The sequence below is a fragment of the Equus asinus genome, chromosome 28 (genome assembly GCF_041296235.1).
Source record: "Equus asinus isolate D_3611 breed Donkey chromosome 28, EquAss-T2T_v2, whole genome shotgun sequence".
NCBI classification, from domain to species: domain Eukaryota; kingdom Metazoa; phylum Chordata; class Mammalia; order Perissodactyla; family Equidae; genus Equus; species Equus asinus.
The window spans coordinates 21,039,140-21,064,714 of NC_091817.1; the positions used below are offsets into that span (position 1 = coordinate 21,039,140).

The 25,575-nt window shown below is 38.7% G+C and overlaps 1 protein-coding gene across 13 annotated transcripts in view; it reads left to right on the plus strand.

The window, feature by feature from the left end:
* Positions 1–25,575, plus strand: part of FTO (FTO alpha-ketoglutarate dependent dioxygenase) — a 352,377-nt gene that overhangs the window by 113,870 nt on the left and 212,932 nt on the right. For all 13 annotated transcript variants that reach the window (XM_014827772.3, XM_070500588.1, XM_070500585.1 and 10 more), the window contains one exon: positions 8,109–8,252. In XM_014827772.3, the coding sequence (XP_014683258.1) occupies positions 8,109–8,252 (144 nt within the window). The remainder of the gene's footprint in view (positions 1–8,108; positions 8,253–25,575) is intronic.

Genomic DNA, 25,575 nt, shown 5'->3' on the forward strand with positions numbered 1-25,575 from the left:
TGTTCCTCTAATTTTCTTATTTATTTTCTTATTTTCAAACTTTCATATTTTTCAAATCTACTCTCTGAGAGATTTCCTTAACTTTATCTTCCAACTGGTCTTTTGAGGGTTTTTTTTTTAATTAGTGAAATATAGCATATAACATAAACATACAGCTTGATAAATTTCCACGAAATATCTGTGTAACTAGCATCAAGGTCAATAAATAAAACTTGCTAGCACCCTGCAAATGCTCCCTTCCAGTGTATTCTTCCCCCCCCACATAACCATGTCCTGACTTCTGAGGCCGTACGTTAGTTTTACACATGCTTGAATTAGCACTGTAAGCTCTTTGAAGCCATGGTTTGTGTCTTGATCCTTCTTTGTATCCTCAGATAATGGAAAATCAGTAAGTATGTGTTGCCTAGAATCAGTAAGTATTTTTTTGTTCTTGAGTACTTGGGCTGTTCAACTACATAGTGGCCAGCGGCCAGTAACTCTTTGATTTCTGCAGCTAAAATCTTTGTTTAGAATTAGGATTCTTTTGGTTTCAAGTTCAGATACTTGACCTAAAGACCTGACCTAAACAGGCTTTATTTAAAGAGATGAATTGTCTCCCTTAATACTAAGACCAGAATTCTCATTGGTTCAGTGAACCTTATTTCAACGGTAATAGTGTGGTCAGTTTCTAAGTTCTTCTCCTTCATCTTTTGGCTCTTCTTGGGCTGTTACTTTCCTCTCTTGTGGCAAGCAAACTTCTCATGGCCCCCATATGGCTGCCCCCAGCTTTTGTGGCCACCCTCTTTCTTTTTCTTGGACTTTGGGGAGGAAAGAAACTGGGTCTTGGACATGTGCTTTGAACCCTGGATAAAGCTTTGCTTGACGCTAGATGAACAATTAATTATCCTCTTTTGCTTTAATCCAGTTTGGTTCTGGTCTTCTGTGTCATTTAAGACCTGAATTTTCCTGTAAGTCTCCTTGACTCTCTGTCCCCTCCTGAGGTTGCCCGAGGGATCGCAGCCTCTGCTGTTAGAAGCTCTGGTTTGGAGGATGTGCTGTTTGAGAAGTGCCTCTGCTTCCTTTCCCCCTTTCGTATTTTACTTCAGATAATGTAGTGGCCTTGAAGCTTTAGCCAAAAGGCCCCAGAGCAGTTTTTTTCTCCTTTTCTTGCTTTCACTTTCCCCCCTAAGTCCATGAAACATGATGTAATAAGCTTCTCCTGTGTATGTGAATATTTATATCTTAAAAAAATTTTTTTTCAAATGCTTAATCTGAAAGCTGACAGAGCCAGACGTCACGTTGAAGGGCTTTAGATTTTTTGGTAAAGAGTTTTCAATATTTCTTCTGAAATCCCAGAAAACTTATAATTACTTTTACAATTTATCTGTATCGAGGGACTATGCTTGTCTTGAATTGCTTGTTTCGAGGCATCTGAGAGCAGCTGCTTGTTATAGATTCTGAGCTGGGACTGAGGAGAGGTTCCCCCGCCTTCAGACTTCTCTGGATTCTCCATTTCTTCAGACCATTCATTCGTCAGTGGCTGAGAAGGAGCATGCTGCGTGTCAACAGCAGGCTTGACTCCTTGTTCCTCACAGCCCATCAAGGAAAGCATTCCTAAATTGTAGACCTCTTCCAGGGAGGCTTCTGCTTGGCTAAGCTTTCTTTCCTAGGGATATAGTCCTTCAGGAATGTTTCCACAGTGTTCTCTGGCTTATTCCATTTGCCGTTACTTTGGAAACCTGTCCAGAAAAATTATACGAAGTCTGCTCATAGTCTGCCTTCCAGAGGGATGGTTCTGAAAAACAGATCTGACCAATGAAGAAGTCTATAGTGTCTGTCATTACCCTCAGTATAAGTCTAGGTTCCTTACCAGGCTTCACAAGACCCTGCATGTCCTGGCCTCTGCCCACCTCTCTAGCCTCTCTTGCAAATACGTGTCATTGATGTCATACTCTTGCAACACAGAATCAATTATGTTCTTATACACCCACCATGCCATTTCCCTCCTCGAGTGTGTCTTCCCAACTTCAAGCCCTCCCCTTTCACCTTCTGTCTCTTTCCATTTTTGACAACAGATTTCCTGTCCCAGACACTGGAATATCATAGATCAGTGCTGGAAAGAGAAAGTATCAGTGGGCTTCATATACCAGCTGACTGTCTGCAACTTCTGAGTTTCTCCTGCCTCAGGATCCGTGACATGGATGGGAAGGGACCTGCTACTTTAGCCCCTCTAGGTGTGGGGTTACGGAAACAGAGAAAATAATTGCCAGGGCCAGAGTCTTAGAAATCTTGGCCCTTGGCTAGGGAATAGAGACTAGGAAACAGGGCTATTTTTTAGTATGTGGTGACGATGAATATATACTTACATATCAGGAAAATTATTGACATAGTATTAATGGTATGTGTTATTAAATATGGTACAGAGTTTCAAGCGATACATTTTATTTGATTAGAACTGTCATCTCTTTCTTCATGCTCAGGCTTCTAGCTTTGTTTCCTATGTAACAGTGGTTGCATACAGCTTTAATAATGTAAACAAAATATTTGATGGCATTTATCTTCTATTAAATGGAATTAATTTTTTCTCAAAAACTAGTTAGCATAAAAACCCAAATTGGTTAATTTTGGGGGGAAGTTTTGGACATTTTAAACTTGACATTTAAACTTAGTATTCTTTTGTATTCTGTCACAGCTTTTCCTTCTTTAACACTTTGGTTAGCGGGAGCCGGGATTGCACCCAACTCACTGAGAGGCTTAAAATCCTTTCATTGTTACTGAGGTTTACAGGCAAGTAGGAGCCTATTGCCTCTGCTTGTTTCCAAAATGATATGGGCAAGAGTAATCAGTTGCAGTTGTTCTAGATAATTACAAGTTGATTTTATTGAGAAAGTGAGCAACACTATACTTATGCAGTAAAAAGTTTATCAGACATACATCTTCCCGCCTCCCTACCCAGCCCAAGGAGGAAACAAACCTTCAACAAAACCTTGTTTTAATGAGCACATTTCAGAGGTGCGGGATTTATGGGAGACATCAGGAAACACTGATTGCAATTACTGTCTCTGTTTGTCGTTCAGGACTTTATTGGTGCCATATTGAGAAGAGTGCTAGGATGAAAGTTAGAGAGGAAAGTAGCCAACCAGCCTGTTGGCCTTTGAAGATTACCACTTACTAGAGTAGCCAGATGCAGTGGCATTAAAACCGCCTGAAAACCGTTGTCTTTATAGTTTAAATAATTTCTTTTTAAAGTCAAGTTATAGTTGATTTGACCAGAGAGGGACATATGAAAAATCTTCTTAAAATAGTTCAATTCTTTCTTCTTGTGCTGCTTGCTACACCTGTTGTCATTAGGGCCCCCTAGAATGAAGCAGCCTGAAGTCTTGGGACATCACAAATACAAACATATGATTTCAATATGATATCAATATTCTTTTGCTAGGTTGATCTGGATATCAAATAATTTAGCGTTAATTACTTTGTTACATTGTATGACCTTGTTCATCACATTACGTTATTAGGTATTAGTCCCATTACGTCATTATTATTTTATGCAGCCTCGGCTTCCTCACTAATATGTGCAGTAGACGTCTCTATCAGATCACGTATATCAAAACTCAAAAGCAAGGGTTGGCAGACATTTTCTGTAAAGCGCCAAATAATAGATATTTCTGGCTTTGAGGGCCTTGTGATCTGTGTCTCAGCGACTCAGCCATACTGTAAAGTGTGAGAGCAGCCAGGGCCAGTATGTAAATGAGTGGGCATGACCGTGTGCCAGTTAAACTTCATGAGTAAAAGCAGGTGTGGGGCCTGATTGCCTGTGGGCTAGAGCAAGGTTCACAGACTTCAATGCCTGTAGGGGCCAGGCAGGTCCCGCAGATGAGGGAACTGGCTGACTGGGGACTGCCACTTGCAGAGAGCCTTGTCTAAAGGGGCAGCTGCTTCTTACATATAGCCACTTGTGACTGGCTCAGTGATACCAGATCTTGTAGTTCAAGAGTAGCTAGAAATTTGTATTTTTATGCAAAGTACGTTGATCAGCTGGCAACTAATTTAGATTTCTCAAGGACATACAGTGCAGGTCTAGCTGTACACATTTGTGAGCTCCTTTCTGATTCATGGGATCTAGTTTTGCAAATTCTGCTGTTTTCAGCTGTAACTGTGTATTATGTATAAATAAGAACTGGCTGGAGAATGTCATTGGACATGGACAGCAAATATCTGGTTCTGCTGCTGCTAACTAACCCTTCTAGTGCCTACGACAGACGTCAGTGCTTGATCATACCACTCTTTCCTGCAGAGCCTGGAGAAAATTGCAGAATTCTCCACTGAGGCTCAAAAAAGCCACAACCAATGAATTAGTAGTATCCACTGCTATGTAAGGTATTTGTTGTTCCAGAGGATTCTCTTTAAAATGTTTTTGAGATTAACCTAGAAAATGGCTGTGAACTTTTTACTATAGGACTTTATTTTTAAAGAAACCTAGCTAAAAGTTCCTCTTAAAAGAAGAGTACTTGAGAAAACATGTATCAGAAATAAGAAATATGAAAAAAGGTAAGATTCTGTTCATACGGCATTATCAGATTTTAGATTCAAACTTAAGGAATTGAAGATTACCCAAAGTTGGATGTGCCCTTGAAGGTCATTCAACAGCACTGCTTCCTTGAAGAGACCATGAATTTGGATTTCTGGTCTGGTTTTTCCCATCACACCTGTGGAATGTAATGTGAATGAATGGTTATAAAGGGGAGTTCCTTTTTTCCTTTTTTTTTTTTTTCTTTTTTACTGCTGTTGACCCTTGTGCACAGTTCCTGTAGAGTAAGATGTTCAGGCTGTAGGGATCTGTGTATGAGTGTGTGCCATCTGGGATGCATGCACTTTTGGATTGTGTATGTGACATGTACACGATAAGAGCCTAAGTAAAACATGCCTTATTGTCCAGCTGATTGCATGAATTAACATTTTCTTTTCCTGCCATCTAGCGCGGTAAGGACTGTGAATGGTGTGAACTGAAAGAACATTTTGTTTTTAAGCAAGCAGTTTAGTGCGAGTGATCATTGAATGCCTTCTGTGTGCCAGTTACCAGGGCTCTAAATACGGGTGAAAAAGAAAAACGGACCCTGCCCTTGAAGACCAGAGTCTAGTGGATTAAAGTCTCGTGGAATTCAAAATGTCCCCCTGCTAGTCATCAGTGAGGAACATTTGCAGTTCCACTGGAAGGAAGGCTCCACTAGGGGAGGGGGTCTTTGTTTCATTCACCGATGGATCCCAAGTGCCTGGGTCAGTGCCTAGTGTGTAGTAAGTGCTCAATAAATATTTCTTACATGAACTTTGGCAAGTTTTTATGTAGGGCCATTCCTGTGAGACTGGTCATGTAGGCAAATCATAGCGTGTGCTTTCCGCTTCCTTTCTGTCTCTCTCCCACCACTGTATCTCAGCCACGTGGTTCTCCTCCCAGAAAAATAAGTCTTGAGTATCCTTCCAGAAATATCATACGTACATATACACACATAAGTGTGTGCATGTGCTTATATTTTTTACACAAATTATAGCCTATTCGTTTCTTTCTCTTAAACGTATGTCAGATGGATGGTTGAGGGAAACGGGGTAGGGGAAGGGTGACGGGTAAAAGGGGGCACGTGTACAGTGAGAGATGGTAATTAGACTTTGGGGGTGAACATGTAGTCTACACAGAAATCAAAATAGAATGATGGGCACCTGAAATTTATACGTTATAAACCAATGTTTCCTCAATGAAAAATGTATGTGTGTGTGTATAATACATCAGATGGTTCTGTATCAGTGCATAGGCATATTACTTTTAGTCACTACCTGGTATTTTATTGCTGGGACATTTCATAATTTATTTAACCAGAAACTTATTGATAGTTGTTTAGGTTATTTCTGATCTTTTGCTCTTATAAGCAGTTCTACAATAAATATCCTTGCTCAAAAGTCATTTGGCAATCTCTGCAAGTTGAAATTTTAGTATACATTCCTAAGAGTGGAATTGTGGAATTTGTATAAGTTCAAAGGGTTTATGCATTTGTGGTGTTGATATGCTTTGCCAAATTGTCCTCTACACAGAGCATGTGTGTGCCATTTTGTTACACTCTTAACTAACACCATATTTTATCAGTGTTTGATCTTTTCTGATCTGATAGGTGAAAAATATCTATTGTGGCTTTAATTTGCATTTCTCTCACCTGAATGAGTTTGAACATCTTTTTATATGTTTACGAACTCATTTTATTTCCTTTTATGTGTTCTGTCTTCATAACTTTTGCCCATTTTTCTTTTTTTTTTTTTTCCTGAGGAGGATTTGCCCTGAGCTAACATGTGTTGCCAGTCTTCCTCTTTTTGCTCAAGGAAGAATTACCCTGAGCTAACATCTGTGCCAGTCTTCCTCTATTTTGTATGTGGGTCGCCACCACAGCATAGCTGCCAATGAGTGGCGTAGGTCTGCACCTGGGAACCAAACCCAGGCCATCAAAGCAGAGCGCACTGAACTTAACCACTAGGACGTGGGGCTGGCTCCAGTTTTTCTTTTTAATTATTGATCTTTATCTTTAAATTATTGATCTTGATCTTTATCTTATTGATGTGTAGGAGCTCTTTATATGTTAAAAAAAAATTGCCTGGCTATGCTTCCTTCTTTATATTTCCATGTGAGTTACAGAATCATCGTGTCCGGTTACCAACCCCACTCACCTAAAAATCAATCCTGTTGGTATTTTTATTGTGTTTATGTCAGACTTGTAGATGAGTTTAGGGAGAACTGACATTTCCATGATGTTCGGTCTTATCTCCCAAGAACATAATATGTCTTTACATTTGTTTAAATCTTCTTTTGTCTCCTTCAATAATATTTTAAAGTTTTTCCTCATGTAGACAGTGCAAATGTAAGAATCTTACTAGATATTTTTACATGCATACTTTTATAGCTAGCATTTTCTTAACTGGCCTCTTGCTTGGGAAATATTTTTCCTGATTGATTTGCAGATAAATAATCATATCATTTGCAAAAAAATATTTTTTCCTATTAAAAAATCTTTTACCTCTTCTTTTGTCTAATGAGGACTCCTCTGTTACGCAACTCCAGAAGGCACCATTGTGTCGGCCATTTCTTCCAGAATAATGATGAGTCATTGTCATGATAAGGAACATTATTTGCTAATGCTTAACTTTGGCAATGTTTCTAATGTTTCCCTATTAAAATATGATGCGGGCTTTGGGGTTGAGATAGGTGAGTATTTTATCATGGTAAGGAACTGGCCACCTGTTCCTGTTTTATTGAGGTTTTTATCATGAAAGCCTGTATTTTATTGAATACTTTTGTGTATTTCAGGTGACTCTGGATTTTTGTTTTGTTTTGTTTTGGTCTCTGAATTTGATGAATTTTAAGTATTAAGGTTTTATACATTGAACTATGCTTGTGTTCCTGGAATAAGTTTTACTTGGTTATGGGATGTTATTCTTTTAATATGCTGCTGGATTTGGGTTCTATTTCCTTATATTTAGAAGTTTTGCGTTGATTTTCAGATGTGATATTTGTGTGTGTGTGTGTGTTCTTTTTGGATTTAGATACATATTGCTCTATCTTTGTGAAAAGAATTTGGGAACTTCTTTTTCTATGCTCTTAGACAATTTAAAGTATATTGAAATTACCACTCCTTAATTTGGTAAAATTCTCCTTTGAAACTCTGTGGGCCCCTGTTTTCCTCAGAGAGAGTTAGTTCTCTGACAACTTCCTCTAGACCTTCTGTGGCTTATTTAAGCTTTTCTAAGTCTTCCGGGGTCAATTTTGATAATTAATATCTTCCTAAAAATCTATGCATTTAATCCAGATTTTCTAATCTATTTGCATGGAATTGAACAAAATAATCTTCTTTTATTTTTCTTGGTATCTGTGATAATTTCCTAACCATTTTAAGATTTTTTTAAATTAAAAAATAAATGATGTGTTAAAAATAGTCTAAAGAATTTTTTTTTAAAAATATGACATAAAGGAGGATATAGTTCATAGCATCCATATTTTATTAAAACTTCAATTACTCCTAACGTAACTATTATAACACCCAGAACTTTAGATGAAATATTTCCTTTCTGATCACTTTCTTCTCTTTTGACAGGCCCTGAAGAGGAAAGTGAGGATGATCCTCAACTCGAAGGCAGAGATCCTGATATCTGGCATGTTGGTTTTAAGATCTCGTGGGACATAGAGACGCCTGGTTTGGCAATACCCCTTCACCAAGGAGACTGCTATTTTATGCTGGGTAATTAGGAGGATTAGAACTATAATGATGCTCTAGTGTCTTAAGTGTTAGATTATTGGGTGTATATTTTGAATATGTCTTTTGAAATAAACTTTTCAAGTATTTTATAGTGATAATGAAACTTGTATGTGTACGTAAGTAGATTTTTTCATGGAGATACTGCTAATTTTTAAAAGTTACTTTTCTTTTCATTCTCTGTGTTCATGGAGTTCCCCAAAGTGTGCTAAACAGTTTTCAGGATTCTTCATCAGAGCTACTAAATCATCTAAATCAACTTATCAGTGTGAAATTTTTAATATATTTCCCTGTCTATATAAGTTCTCAGTGAGAACATTTTTTCTAGTTTTGCATTTAATTTCTTTTCAAGAGCAGCTGGCCTAACACCGAGGCTTTCTCTCCACTTGTCATTTGGTTCTTCAGGAAGCAATATTTCAGCTGTGCTTAGGCTAGCCAAAGCTGGGGGGTTTGTGGAGCTTTGTTTGCTTCTTTGCTGTCAGTTTTTTGTTTTGTTTATGGTCTTTCTACTTGTTTTTCAATGTACAGTGTGCAAACAGTATCTTTTTTACTCAAAAGCTTCTCAGTGTTTGTTCTCTCCTTGGCTCTGGCTCTTGATTATTCAGAGTTATTTAATTTTAAGTTCATCCCACTCTTACCTCCTGGGGGAATCTGCTGCTGTTGGTTTTAGAGCCAGGAAGCACCATGGCTTAAACCCAGCGTTTATGACGAGAATGATTTCCCGATTAACTGAGTATTTGTAGAGGGCCCACCGTGTTCCACGTGCTGCGGAAGGTTCTGGAGGACGTTGGAGATGGATAAAACTTGGTCCTTGCCTTCCAGGAATTCAAAGTTTTGAATAGCTCTTTAGGCCGTTATCTCATGAAGTGTTTTCCCAATTTCAGTCATTCGCACATCAGCTTCAAGGTTCTTCTCATATCCATGTGCTGTTGTACTATTACTTATGTGATATTTCTCTCTGAATAAACTCACTTTTTTCTTTGACTAAAATGAATTTATTTTAGGAGATTTTATATCACTGTCTAAAATGGAAAACCAGTATCACTTGGCATGATTAGAAGAGTTTCATAAATACAGAGAGAACGGAAAGCGGTGTTAGGTGCCTGCTCCTTTTGTTTGCTGAGGAGCCTGAGTCTGCGTCCAGTTCCGTCTTTGTTTAGTGACTGTTAGAGAGGTGTTAACTACATAGTGGTACCAATCTGAGCCTTTCTCCGTGATGTAGGAGAGATTGAAAGGTCATTATGCAGGCGTTACTTTCTCCTGGGTGATTCGATGGTACTTAATGCTGTGTCCCTTTACCTCTTAACTTCTTCTGGTGGAGTGACTCCTGTATTTGTTGAACGCTAATCTAAATAAGCCCTAAATCTCTTGCCTTCCATTTGCGTGTTGCTTTACAGTTTATAAATCAGTTTCACTTAAGCAATCTCATTCAGTCTCCAAACAACCTTGTGTGGAGACGGGGCAGAGAATGTTCTTTTCCTAAGTAATTTGCCTGAAGCCACTTAGTATGAGGCAGAGCAGGGACCAGAATGGGTTGCACGTTTCATATACAATGCTTTTCCCACCCCAAAAGGGACCGTTTGGACTTGGTCCCAGTACACTGAAGTCTCCACATGGCAGTGTTTGAGGGTTCAAGTCTTCTCCCCCTGCCCCTCCCCTGCTTGCCTCAGGCTGAGTTTCTGTTCTGAAATCTTCGCCCCATCCTTCAACATCATTTGAGTTACCTCAAATGATTATTATTTCATTTTTTAATGTACCACCTAGTTATGGACTTTGTCTTTTTTTCTATACATATATATGTGTCTGGAATAACAGTAGTGTGTGAATAACAGTCACATTTTGGGGAGACTGACAACAAGTCAAGACTTGTTTTAATCTTCTCAATAACCCTGGGAAGTGGATGTTAACTATGTTGCAAAAGAACAACTGAAGGTTAGATTGCCGCAGCTGCTTAGCCGTGGTTGCACAGCTGGTAAGAAGCATGCGTTGGAACTTGGCATTTTATCCCACTTAGGCTCTGACACCCGTGTCAGGCCATCCTCCTCCCCACGTGGATGCCCTCCTCCCCCACTCGGGCACTGACCCTGCTCTGGGCTTCCGTGCCCTCCTGTCCCTCCCTCACCCGCATCCCTCTGCCTCACCTGATGGCTTTAGGACGAAGTTGTTCAGGAAGGGAGGAAAAGAAGATGACGACAATGTTCTGTTTGATTCTTTCTTTTCCGCTTCTTTTTAAAGTTATTTTTTTTTTTGCCTCAGAAATAGATTAATAAAAATATTTTAAAATTACATTGTCCTTTTGACTTATATTTTATAATGAATATACATTTTTAAATATACATTGGGTCCCTTAGCTATTGTAGGTGATAAACAAGAAGTGAGTGTTATTATTTTATAGGATCGAATATCTCTTTCTGATTTCCCAACTCCTGCCTTCAGATATAGATGAAATAGCTGCTACCCTGCTGAACTGGGTCAAGCACAGCACAATGTACCCGAAGTTTCATTTAGAATATATTTTCTTAATAAGATGTCATATTCAATTTCTAAAATGAATTTTCCTCCATCACCTCTTAAACAAAACAAAAATAAAAGCAACCATGGTCTGATCCTACCTCTTCTCTTTACTTTTTAAAATCCGAATACCATAAGGAGCCGTGTGGAGGGACCGCAGCCCGGTGCTGATATCTGAAATCTGAACTTCGTAGCACTTATGAAAAGGAAACAGTTTAGCTCAATTTATAATAATATATTGGTCTGCAGAGGAAGTACAGACTGAACCCTGCTGTCTCAAGTAAATACTCCAGGGGTGTCTGCTGGGGCGCATGTCGGGTGCCTGCAATAAATCCTCTGCCTGTGGAAGTGAGTGAAGGCCCTGCTGGCAGTGCCTGAGGATACGCTTAACTGGGGTTGTCACGGTTTTACCTTTAAATTGGAATCTTTGCCCTAATCTCACAGTTAGACATGACCAGATTTGCAAACAGATTTACAATTTTCACTAATTTTGCAACCAGGACTTCAAAACACACTTAGAGGAAAAAAAAAGTACACTCTGGTCTTTCTCAGAGTACGATGATTTACTTTGCCACAGATGTTTTCCATAGACTGAATGTAACCAGGGAGTCAGGGACTTAAAAGTGGCTTGGAGACAAACCGTGGGTTTGTTTTTTGTGGAACAGATTATACAGTTCAAGGGACATCAACCCAGTTATGTTCATTAACCAGGAGCTGGTGTGGAGGTGGGATGGTTCAGGACAAAGGTGAGTGCTCTGTAAACGTTTGGGGCAAACCTCCTTTTATCCTCCCTTCACTTATTGTTATTATTTTTTACGTGTCACTCTTCAGGACTCTGTTCTATCTGGTCTCTTTACTTCTGTTTCCTTAAATCCAACTAAATCTCATTTCAAATATCTGTTGTTTACTATAACAATCAGGCATTTTAAAGCTTCAGTTATCAAGTAAAAATTCCACAGCAAAAAAAGAAAAAACTAGTATAAATTGGAATGCACAGTATTTCTCTCTGGTTTTGCTTTGCCTTCCCAACAGTTTAGGGTAGGATAATGCAAAGGCCGTTTTCTTTGAGGTAACGGGGTTCCAGACTCACTGCGTTGGCTATTGGCCCCTCACCGTTAGCGCCTCTTTGAGTCTCCTCCTCCACCTCAGAGCCAGTGCTGATGATACCTGCCTCCCAGGGTTCTTGTGAGGCCGAGTAAGAAAGTGTGTGGGAAAGTGCTTTGCAAACTACCCTTTGAATGTGGGGACTTAGAGTGACGAGTGGGACCTGGGCCATGGCACATTGGAGAATCAGTGAGGCAAGTGGGTCACAGGAGAGTGCTGACTGTTGCGTTCTTATCCTGCTTCATGCCCTGAGTTTTGCACCTACCTGTTCCAGATAGATGTTTCCATAGCCACATAAAGGAACGACAAGGAAGTGAAATCTCACCAGTTGATTCTTGAGGGTGAGGAGATCCAGCATCTGGCCATTGTTGAATCGGAGCTCTGTGGAAGCCACAGTCTTACCTTGGTGGAGGCTGAGTTTACTTAGAAAGCCTGACCAGTAGCCTTTTATGGATTAGGTTCACCTTCTTTGAAATACCTATGGCTTAGGGCAGCAAGGCCCAGAACACTGTGAACGTTTTGATGTGGTGTAACCGGAAAACCGGCGGGGCTTCTATTTTTGGAGTCAACGTGAGCACTCTGGTCGGAGTCTGTAGCCCTGTGAGCAGGAAGAACAGAGGCCTGTAGGCCTAGGGCTCCTCTGGGACTTAACTTGGAGACTGTGGTATCTTTGTAAATCCTCCAGGTGTCCCTCAATCCTGCCCTGATTTAGACATTTTGTTCAAAGGAAAAGGCTTTTGTTATTTCTTCCTCTGACCCCTTTCCCTTCCTCCCCCAACCTTTGACTGACCAACTGAAGTAAAAAGTACCTATAATTTATGGCTTAATCATAAATTCTAAATAATTATACTTTATTACCTCTCATGGGTCTTGAAGTGTAGGTGCTGTGTTCTGCTTTCTGCCGAGGCAAGGGAATAATAGAGAAACAGTAATAAATTATAACTTCAGGCTGCAGTCGGTAAGCTTGAGGAATTGCCATTTAAGTGGAAAGTGCTTGAACAGCCAAATGAGCACCTGTCATGTTTATTTTCACTTTGAAAAGTAGAAACATGACAGTGTAGTCTCAACTCCTTGTCCAGTATGAACTTACCGTGTTCTTCTTGCCTTCTCAGCAATGCTGCACTGGCTGCTGCTTGCTGCTCACTTTCTCAGGGTTGAGAAGGCATCTCTCCTCCTGGAACTTTCACTCTAAAGTATGATCCTGAATGCTGACATTTTCAAACTCCTGCCTTTTGGTTTGATACCTGATTTTTTTGTATTCAGTAAAACTAGGGAGAGGGCCTGATTCCTGGAGGCCCTGAGGATAGGAACGTGAGTGTATTCCTGGGTACTTGAAAGGGTTTGCCTCTGTCGTACACTTTCTGTCATATCCAGTCTTTTTGCTTATCTCCACGTCATTTATGTCTTGAACTTTACTTGGAATGTGTGTGATGGGTGCCTACTGAGGGCCAGGCACTGTGCTGCAGGCTTTAATATATTTTATTTGTTTCTCATAACAACCTATCAGGTAGGTAGTCCTATCTCCATTTTTTCCCAGAAAAGAAAATTGATGGGGATTGACTGCGAATGGGTATGTGGTTTCTCAAGGGGTATGAAAATGCTCTAAAATTAGTTTGTGGTGACGGTTGCACAATCCTGTGAACATACTAAGATACAGTGAATTGTATACTTTCAATGAGTGCATTGTTTGGTATGTGAATTAGATCTCAATAAAGCTCTTTTTAAGAACGGAAATTGAGGCTTAGAGAGGTAAAATAACTTGTTGAAGGTGACGTACATAGCGCAGCTTGTGTTTGAATCCAGGTTTCTCTGAGACCAAAGCTGCTCTTTCTTCCACTGAACTCTGCTTCTTCACTAATTATATAGTCATGGGATCTTTTTTCTTTAAAAATGTGGAAAACATAATTGAACAATTAATAGATAAATACACATACATTCTCGTTGCAAAGGGTTCACATAATATGGAACTATAATAGAATAAAATGTGGACATTCTGTTTTACCTGCCTCTCCTATCTGGTCTTTTTGTAAGCATTACTTTGTAAGCATAAATATAATTATGTTAATATGTTTACATATATGTTGCTGCTGCTTTAAAAAAACACAAATGAGACTTTATAATGTATATTACTAGAGTACTTGTTTTTTTTTTTAAACTTAATAATATGTCCTGAAGATCTTTTCATGTTAGTACCTCATTCATATTATTTTTGGTATTAAAAAATAATATATGCATTAGGAAATAAAAATTCAAACAACTGGATGATCTAAAATGGAAAGTGAAAAACCCTTTGCCACCTGTCCGTAGGTTTCATTTCTTAGAAGTGAATACTTTTCACTGTATATGCATTTTATTCTTTAAGTGATTGCCTCTATAGCTCTTAAACATGTGCTTAATGCTCCTCTTTCTTTATCCAGGAGCTTTGAGCACTCTCAGTCTCTCCATTAAGAAAAATGTGGAATTGGCTCTCTTACACTATTACACTATTTCTCACTCTTGCTAACTTTTGTTAGTTAACATTTCTTTTTTTTTCTTTTTCTTTTTTTTTTAGAGACTTTTATTTATTTTTTCCTTTTTCTCCCCAAAGCCCCCCAGTACATAGTTGTATATTTTTGGATGTGGGTCCTTCTAGTTGTGGCATGTGGGATGCCGCCTCACCATGGCCTGATGAGCGGTGCCATGTCTGCGCCCAGGATCCGAACTGGCAAAACCCGGGGCGGCCAAAGCGGAGTGCGAGAACGCAACCACTCGACCACAGTGCCGGCCCCTTAGTTTTTTTTCTTAATCGATTACCTTTATAACCAGTATATAGATACTTTCTGTTGACTTTTAGCATGTAAGATGGAGAATTAAAGTTCTCTTTCAGCCACATCATTACTTTCACATTTTTGAAGTTTATAATGTTTACATACTAATCTGTAATTTTGATAAGACTGCCATGCTTTCTCTGTACAATCATTCTGAAATTTGAAAGCCGGTACGTAACAGTGCTTGTAATGTGTTATTTATTGCAGAAGGCAGTAGAGTGACTGGATCCGTAAACAGGAGATGTAACCCACTGTCCTCACTAAATTTGTGTCCGTTGTAGGGGAATGTTGCAATGTCAGGTCAAGAGTTTAGTCTTCATCAAAGGCTCAGAATGCATTTTGGAATTTTCTAAAAATGCCTTCTATCTGCTATATGGTAGATTCCTAAAACTGTAACTCTGCGGCACTTAAGACAGTACTCTGAACGGGATAGGTGCTTTACTAAGTAATGATTGAATTAATGAGTGAATGGGTGAACTAAGGATTGGCTTTTTCTCTTCATTTCATGGCAATATATTTTTGCCATATAGGCAAAAGAAAATATTTATTCTGTCCTTGAAAGCTCCTGGCTGGAAAAGGTTTTGAAGTTCCTCCCCCAAACAGATGGCTGCTCACCTAATACTTAGGAATCTCCAGGGAGTCCATGGCATTCTCTTCCTTCAGTGGCCCAGGCTTTATTTCCTTACATCCAGTCCAAAAAACCATGTGACATCATAGAATTTTCCAAATGGACACAGTGTCCGGATCAATGTGTATTATATTCTCTTCCACATCTTTTATAAGAAAACCACCAAAGGTAACAAAAATGTGTTGGTTTCTTTTGGGCTGAGGATAGGTGTTTACTCTGAATTGTGAGGTCCTTGTCTTTCACGTGTCATTCAGTTAGAGTCGTGCTGCATTGGGGTAGTTCTGCCTCTGGGTTGGCTGGGTGGAATTTTTCCCTTTGGCTGCCAATCTTAATGTGCCCTCTTTGGCTCTCTATCTGTATAACATAAGTCCTAAAAGCATGACCTGTGGAAAAGAATTTTTCAGGCTTTTAATTTGATTGCATATCCTTTGTGTGCTTTTTGCCATTTCTGTAAAGACAGTGAAAGAGTGACCGTGAATGAAGCTTTTTTTATTTTTGCATCCTTGTTGAAGGTTTGAGCTCAGGACTAGACGTTCCTCAATCAGTCCCTGCAGCAGATTTCACGGCCAGACTATATACCCCATGATGGAAATTCAGTAAACTCTTCCTCTGGAATACTTCTTCTAGGCCCTATAAATATTTAAAACATTTGAAAAAGATATAAATCATAGTCCTTGGTCAATTCATTATAGTGACTTTGTCCTAAAATTTTGTCCTGAAATTAGTCCAGGCACAAACCTTTTTCCTTATCTTTGTCACACTGTTCCCTCCCCCTTTCATGTTTTTCCCTTCGTCTAGGTATATGGCTAACTAACCTGTTTAGGGGTGACAGTAAAAAAATGTAATACCCACAATGGCAGGAGTACCAGCTCATCAGTATGGTGGCCATAACTTTTCCTTCTGGACTATAGTGACTGGTGTAGAAGTCTTGTCTCAACTGCTAGAGCTAAGCTTTCTGAGAGCCAGTACTGTATTACATGTATTCCTGTGCTACACACAGCACTTAGTGCCTCGTACATAATAGCACGTACACGGCGTGTTTGGAGAGTGCACCCTCTTTTACTCCCTAGGTACTAGCTAGAAATCATCTTCCTCAATTGCCAGAGGAGAATCAGATGCAAGATGGGAGTGAATAAAAAGGGAAGTCAAGTTGAATGAAGGAACAGAACTTAGAGGTTTGAGTGGCTGCTTCTGTTTCATTCATTAATTTTATTTGGGAAGTTCTGGTCCCCACAGTTCACTGCCCACAGTTCAGAGCAGGGGGCAGAAGTGATGGCTCTGGGTATACAAAGGGAGAAAAGAAGAACTCTACTTCATTGAAGTTTCCTGGCAACCTAACCTCTGTCCCTTCTCATCTTTCCGTTTCCCCAGCCCCCTCTGTCTTCCTGTCTCTTGGGAACAGTTGCAAACTTGGAAGAGTAAAGGCAGCCCTTGCCAAAGTGGGATCTAAGTTCTTTTTGCATATTTAGAAAGCAAAAATGAATTATTAACCTCAAGAATCTATTCTCTTCACAGCCCAAGAACAAATTAAGCATTCCATAAAAGTTAATTTAAAAAAAAAGAGGGGGAAGCTGTGTACCCTGAGGTCATCTTCACCTCTGTACTTGTTTTTATAAAAGAACCTTTACACCCGTGGAAAATTGTATTTGGGGAAGATTTGCAAAACTCACCAAAGCTCTTGCTGCCTTCACAGATGGCAGTGTGCCGGTCTTTCTTTGGGGAATGCATAGTCTTTTCTGAGGATCTCTTCATTGAACATTTCCCTTTGGACCTTTTAAAAATAATAATACTTAGTGTTTTATATTTTATTGCTAAACACAAAAGTAATAATATATGTCATCCAGTCAAAGATGCCATCAATTTTAAGATGTATTCCAATTTCAGAGAGGTTGAATATAAAGAAAAAAATGTGTACGTTGGAATTAATGAAATATGGTATGTGCACATTGTAGAGAATTTACAAACTATAGGAAAGTGTAAAGTAGATAATAAAAATACGTAATATCACCACCCAGAGATAAGATCATTCTTAACTATTTGGTCTAGTTCCTTCTAATGTTTTTTTCTATACGTGGGAATATATGTTTATTTTTTTCTTTTTAGAAAATAACATCATATTAGATATAATGTTTTGTGTCTTTTAAAACATACTTTATATCTTGAGCATTTTTCCTTATTAAATATTACTTGAAAATGTGATTTTTAAGAATGGCTCAGATATTAATCCCCTACTTTTGTTCATTATACTCATTTCCATTGTTTTGATATCATATGCATTGCTCTGGTGAACATTTTCATACATATATCTTTGTCTATGATTAGATTATTTAGGATTTTTCTATGATTATTTCTTTGATTATTTAGAAATAATCGTAGATTATTTAGGAAAATTTAGGAAAAATTACTAGAAGTGGAATACCCAGGTGAGGGTTAGGAGTATGGATATTTTAAAACTGTACATATTATAGTGTTAGAGTGTTATTTAGAAGATTGTTTATTTTACATTCCCACCTGCAGTGTATGAACTGTGGTTATCAGTTAGTTCCGTCAGCCTGCTTTACCTCACCCTAGACGATACTAGGCATTACAATTTAAAAATATTTTTGCCAGCTGAACGGGTGAAAATAAGATACTGCAGTTTTAAATTGCATTTCTTTATTTATTGATGAGGTTGAACATTTTCTGTGTTTCTTGGCCATTTGTATACTTCTTTCTGTTACTATTCATTGGTTCATCATCTTTTGCCCATTTATCTGTTGAGATGTAAGTGTTTTTCTTGACGTTTACTGTATTCAACCCTTCTGCCCACTTCCCAGGTATTTTTTAATGTACTCTTTTGGATTTTTGACTTAGATTTTGTAATATATTATTTTTTTAGGGGAAGCATCTTTGCTTTCAAGTATTATTTTTTATACTTGCATTATGTTAAATAAGCATATTTGAAATTATTTAACTACTTCTATGCTCACTGGTATTCTTTTTATACTGGAGTTTTAATTATTTTGGTTACTCTTCTTGGTCAGCTACAGTATAGGTTCTGACTGTGTTTTCATGAAGACTGGTCGCAGAGGAATGGCAGTAGCACATTCTCTGAGTCCTTGCATCATCCGCGAGTGAGTTTCTCTGCCTTCACATGTTCCTGTTTCCTTTAATAGCTACAGGGTTCTTGAGTAATAAACTTTCCACCTTAAAAACTCTGTGGCTGTTGTTCCGTTGACCCCTGATATTTAATGTTAGGGAGATGACTGAGGCCATCTTCATTTTGATTCTGTTGTGGTAAATTATGTTTTCTTTGGACATTTGTATCATTTTATGTTTAGTTTTTGAACAGAATATGTTTATCTACTTGGTGAACCGTTTTGAAGTGCAGACTCAGGCCTTTTCACTACTTTGGAAATATTCTTCTGTTATTCCTTTGATTGTTCTTTCATCTCTCTGTCTTCTTTTTTTCTAAGATTCCTGTTATATGTATTTCGGCTTCCAGAATGTATCCCTCATGTGTTATCTTTTCTGTCACTGATTTTCATTTTCCCTCTCAGTTCTAGGAGAATGTTTTGGAGTTCACTCATCCACGTCAGTGATTTGATTTTTCTGGAGTGTGTGTTCTCTTGTTCGTTCATCTATCATCATTTTAAGTGAAGCAATACTGTTAGAAAAAACCAACTCCAAGCAATCTTTCCTGATGTCTTACTGTTCCATCTTCATGTCTGATTGCCCCATTTTCACAGATGCAGTGGCTTCTTGAATCAAGTGTCTTCTTGAAATATTGAAGATTTTATAAAAATTTTTTCTTGTAGTTTGAGTAAAACTTTTTCAGAAGAAACAGTTTCAACCAAAGTGGTTTCTTTCCTTTGAACTGCAGTATTTTTGCATGAGTTTAGCGACTTGTCCTTGTCTGTTTCTCCTTACAGGGGGAGGACTGGTACTGCCTCATAGACGAGTAAGTGTTGAGACAGCTTCTGTGAAATCTGAGTATTAGATTCCTGGCCAGATCCTTCACTTGAAGAAAGAAGGAAGAAGATGCATCCTTATATGGCCAGATAGGAGATTTGTGAAACTGAAGTGTACTGAATAACTTGTTTTTGGCTTTATGTGGTATAGATGCTTGCAGTATGAGCAAACCCTGGCAGCCTTGGGCCCATCCCTGGCATACCTGCTTGCTCCCGTTTCTTACCTCAGCGATGCCTGCTTCTTTTCTCAAAGTGGTGGCTTGTGCCAGCAACACATCCTGGAGTCTGTGGGTCACAGGTTGTGTGCATATAATGCTGCTCTACAGAGGCAAGAGTCCTGCCCCTGGTGCCCCTAGCCTCTTGTGCCCCCCTGCCCTTCCCCTTCTGAGTTAGAAGGTGAGCACTCCTCTCAGGATCTTCTCGATATGTTTATGGAGATGCTGCTCTTTCAGAGTAGACAGTCAAGTGTCAGCCTTCTTTAATCTCATCCCACCTATACTATATCCAGCACAATTCCTTGCAGTTTCTGGCATATTGAGCACTTTTCCCTAATATTTAGTGCTGAAAGAAGTTTTGATCTCTTTTAATATTCTGTTGATCGTCTCATCGGGAATCTAGGAATGGGGCAGGTAGAGGCCTGAGTCTATCCTGACATCTTGCCAGGAAGCTTCCCCCCCACCCTTTCCTTGCCTATTAAATTCTGAAAATGTTCTCAGTCATGGATGTCCCCACATCTAGGAAAAATAAGGTCATAAATATTAAGATTGAGGGATGAGAACGGACAGGTGAGTGAGATTGAGAAGCTTCAGTGACTGTGCGAGGCTGGCAGATTGGATTTCAGTATTGAGCTCGTTTAGCTCAGGAGTGCCGTTAGCAAAGCTCCTGATTGCTACTTTAAGAAATTTGGGATGAAATGGCCCTTGTGACACACTGCACAACAAAACCAAGGAAGTAAGGGCTGGGTTAAATTTAGGGTGACCAACTGTCCTGGTTTGTCTGTGGGGAGGGGGTCTCAGGAGGTAGGACTTCAGTGTTAAAACCAGGCAAGTTCTGGGCACCAATCGATCACCCCAGTGTAAATTATACCCTTGCATCTGTGGTCTTTTTTATATGCAATGAGATTTCATGCTCCAGTGAATGTCCAGAGCTCTCTTCACCCACTGGTAGAGCACGCAGCATTTAGCCAGCAAAGAGTGAGAGCTTCTTTTCTGTTTGTTTTTTTGAATAAATTCTACAAACTCTGATTTTCCCCTTGAATATAAATTTTTAGCTGTATTCTGAGATAGCTCGGGCAAATAGGCATTCTTTAACGTTTTTCTTCTAAAAATTATTAGCAGTAGTCTTTTAAAGCTAGGAATGTCATTAGTATATTCTTTGAGATGTACAATCCGTGAAGCTTGAGCCACTTTTATAGACTTAGAGTTTTAGATAAATTAGAAGCTCTTAAATGAAAATTACAGGGTTCTTCCTAAAAATCATAAAGGATTAGAGACAGTTGGGAGCATTTTCAAAAGAGCTGTTTGATTAGAGAGTTGCCAAGGATTTAAATAAAGGTACAGCCCCCAAGTATTGCTTCTGACGTGTTTGCCACTCGGCCTGCATCAGATTCGTTGCCCCTTAGCGGCCCTTAACAAATCTGTTCATTAAAATGGTTTTTACCCCCAATGGGATCTATGTATCCTAGTATTAATAGCATAGCCACAATAAGGATTTTATTTGGGTAGATGAGAATGGCATTTACATTTTTCTTAGAAATTGTTACAACCCGTCATGGGAATCTGGCCTGGGGAACTTCCTCCAGCCTCTGCTTTTTGTTTTGTTTTTTTGTTTGACTCTGAAACCCTCTTTAGGCAAAATACTCTGGATTAACCAGAAATTCTGAGGTGTGTCCTTAACCAGAATCCTCAGAGAGGGCAAACTGGAAGAGAGAATGGTCATTCTGTCGTCTTCATCAGGCCTTAGGCTGCGCTTCTGAGCCCAAGTCTGCAGAGGTTGGATCGAGTTTGATCCTCTCTATAAGCCTGCCCTGCTGACTCTGTATTTGCGTTTAAGACTCTCGACACATCCCCAATGTTCTCATCCTCACCTTTCATTGTGTTTTGTAACACCGTTTCTACAGTGTCCTAATGTTTTGTGACTTACTCACCTTCAGTCAGTTGTTTTTGTGAAAGTCCCCAAAGTTGCTCTTCCCCTCACTTCTCTTGTCCAGTCCATTAGTGGATCCTGTTGTTTCCTTCTACAACATTCTGAATCTGATCACTGCTCACCGTCTCCCCTGCTGTCGCGCAAGTCCAGGTCACTGTCAACTGCCTGTATTACTGCTGCAGCTTCCTGACCGGTCTTCTGCTTCAAATCTTGTTCCGTTTCAGTCTTCTCTCTTTTCTCTAAAGCTACCACAGTGGTCTATTTTCAAACCTAAATCAACTTTTTTCCCTGCTTAAAATTTTCTAAAGGCTTCCCATTGTATCTAAAATAAAACCTAAAGTTTTTACCACGACCAACAGAGACCTTAATCTGTCCCACGCCCCCTCTCCCCCTTGCGCCCTGTGCTGCAGTGTGCTGGTCTTTCTTCTTTCTCAAGTACGACAAGCTCATTTCCACTTCAGTGTCTTGGCCTCGGCTCTTTTCTCTGCCTGGAATTCCCTCATCCCAGATCTTGGCATCACAGGCCCTTCCTCGTTCAGAACTCCTCTCAGCCGAGATGTCACCAGTGAAGCTTCTGTAAAAGTAGTGCACTGGTCCCCTGTACCCCCACTAACTCTTATGCTTGTCAGATTCTCCTTTATTTTCTCCATAACACCTGACATCTGGATTTCTTGTTTATTTATTTTCTATCTTCCCCGTCATAATGTAACCTCCACGAGAGCAGGGAGTCTCTTTTGTTCACTGGGCGTAGAATAGTACTTGGCACTTGGTAGTTGCTCACCCGAATATTAAATTAAGTAATGCACATAATAGTTTGCCTTTGCCATGAGAACACGCTGAGAGAATAACTTTATATGTAACTGTATATATCGTTGGTCTCAAGATGGAGAGTAAAGAGTTTTCTGAAGAATTTTCAGTTGATAATTTTTTAAAAAATGAAGTTTATGTTTTAGAGCAGTTTTAGATTCACAGCAAAATTGAGCAGAAAGTACAGAGAATTTCCATGTCCCCCTGCCCCCATGCATGCACAGCCTCCCCCACTGTCGCATCCTCCTGCACTATCGACATCCTGCGCCAGAATGCTACACTTGTTACAATCAGTTAACCTACATTGACATGCCATTATCACCTAAAGTTCACATTTTCTGTGAGTTCACTCTTGGTATTGTATATTTTATGGACTTTCACAACGTATTATGACAGATAGCCACCATTACAGTATCATATAGAATAATTTTACTGCCCTAAAAATACTCTGTAATCCTCCTATTCGTCCTCTATCCCCCGACTCCAACTCCTGGCAGCCACTAATCTTTTTACTGTCTCTATAGTTGCAACGTTTCCAGAATGTCTTATAGTTGGAGTCTTACAGCATGTAGCCTTTTCAGATTGGCTTCTTTCACGTAGTAATATGCATTTCAGTTTCCTCATGTCTTCGTAGCTTGATAACTCATTTCTTTTTAGTGCTGAATAATATTTCATTGCCTTAATGTGCCACAGTTTATTTATCCATTTACCTACTGAAGGTTGGTTACTTCCAAATTTTGGCAGTTATGGATAAAGCTTCTATAAATATCATTTGCAGGTTTTTGTATGGACATAAGTTTTCAGCTCATTTGGATGAATACCAAGGAGTGCAATTGCTGGATCTTATGGTGAGAGCATGTTTAGTTTTGTAAGAAACCACCAAAGTGTCTTCCAAAGCAGTTGTACCATTTTGCATTCCCACCAGTAATGAATGAGTGTTCCTGGTTGTTTCTTATCCGCATCAACACTTGGTCTGGATATCGGCCATTCTAATAGGTGTATAGTGGTATCTTTTTGTTTTAAGTTGCAATTCCATGACAAATCATGTTGAGCATCTTTTCATATGCCTATTTTTCATCTGTATATCTTCTTTGGTGAGTTGTCTGTTCAGGTCTTTTGTCCATTTTTTAATGGTCATTTGTTTTCTTATTCTTGAGTTTTAAGAGTTCTTTTTTCATTTTGAAAAACAGTCCTTTATTGAACATGGCCTTTTGCAAATATTTTGTCCTAGTCTGTGGCTTATCTTCTTATTTTCTTGGCAGTGTCTTTCACAGAGCAGTTTTTAATTGTTATGAAGTCCAGTTTATCAATTATTTCTTTCATGGATTGTGCCTTTATTGTTGTTTCTAAAGGGTCTTTACCACACCCAAGGTCGTCTAGATTTCCTCTTATTTTATCTTCTACGAATTTTATACTTATATATTTTACATTTATGTCTGTGATCCATCCATTTTAAGTTAATTTCTGTGAAAAGAGTAAGGTCTGTGTCTAGATTCTTTTTTCTTTGCATGTCGATGTCCAGTTGTCGCAGCATCATTTGTTGAAGATACTATCTTTGCTCCATTGTATTGCCTTTGCTCCTTTGTCAAAGATCAATTGACTGTATTTATGGGGGTCTGTTTTTGGGCTCACTATTCTGTTTCATTGATCTATTTGCCTGTTCTTTTGCCAGTACCACATCAGCTTGATTACTGTAGCTTTATAGTAAGTCTTGACGTCAGGTAATGTCAGCTTTGTTCTTCTCCTTCAATGTTGTGTTGGCTAATTTTGGGTCTTTTGCTTCTCCAGATAAACTTTAGAATCAGTTTGTCGATATCCACAAAATAACTTGCTGGGATTTTGACTGGGATTGTGTTGAATTTGTTGGTCAACAGATCAAGTTGGGACAAACTGACATCTTGACAATATTGAGTCTTCCTGTCCATGAACACGGAATCTCTCTCCATTTATTTAGTTTTTCTTTCATTTGTTCATCAGAGTTTTGTGGTTTTCCTCATGTAGATCCTTGTACATATTTTGTTAGATTTATATCTAAGTATTTCATTTTTTGTGGTGCTAATGTAAATGGTAATATGTTTTTAATTTCAAATTCCACTTGTTTATCGCTGGCATATAGGAAAGTGATTGACTTCTGTATATTAACTTTGTATCCTGCAGCTATACTGTAATTGCTTATTAATTCCAGGTGATTTTTTTGCCAGTTCTTTTGGATTTTCTGTGTAGACAATCACATCACCTGTGAACAAAGGAGATTTTATTTCTTCCTTCCCAATCTGTATACCTTTTATTTACATTTTTGTCTTATTGCATTTGCTACGTCTTCCAGTATGAGGTCGAAAAGGAGTGGTGAGAAGAGACATCCTCGTCTTGTGCCAATCTTAGTGGAAGATCTTTGAGTTTCATACCACTAAGTATGGTGTTAGCTGTAGGTCTTTTGTAAATGTTCTTTATCATGTTAGGAAGTTCCCTCTAGTCCTAGTTTACTGAGAGTTTTTGTCATGAGTTTGTGTTGGATTGTCAAATGTTTTTCTGTGGCTATTGGTATGACCATGTGGCTTTTCTTCTTTAGCCCATCAGTGTGATGGATTACGTTAATTGATTTCCAAATGTTGAACCAGCCTTGAAAACCTAGATAAATTCTATTTGGTCGTGGTGTCTAAGTCTTTTTATCTATTGTTGCATTCTATTTTCTAATATTTTTTTGAGGATTTTTGCATCTGTGTTCATGAACTATATTAGTCTGTAGTTTTCTTTTCTTGTAATGTCTTTGGTTTTAGTATTAGGGTGTTGCTGGCCTCATAGAATGAGTTAGGAAGCCTTCCTTCCACTTCTGTCTTCTGGAAGAGATTGTAAAGAATTGGTATAATTTCTTCCTTAAATGTTTGGAAGAATTCACCAGTGAACTCATCTGGGCTTGGTGCTTTTTTGGGAAGCTTGTTAATTATTGATTCAATTTCTTAGTAGATGTAGGCCTATTCAGATTGTCTGTTTCTTCTTGTGTGAGTTTTGGCAAATTGTGTCTTGTCAAGCTATTGGTCCATTTCATCTAGGTTATCAAATTTGTGGGCATAGATCTGTTCATAGTATTACTTTATTATCCTTTTAATGTCCATTGGATCTGTAGTGATATTTCTTTTTTCATCTCTGGTGTTAGTAACTTGTGTTTTCTCTCTTTTTTTTTTTTTTAGTCTGGATATTGATTTTATTGATCTTCTCAAAGAACCAGCTTTGTTTCATTGATTTTCTCTATTGATTTCCTGTTTTTTGTTTCATTGATTTCTACTCTAATTTTTATTATTTCTTTTTTCTTCTTACTTTAGATTTAAATTGCTCTACTTTTCTACTTTCCTAAGGTG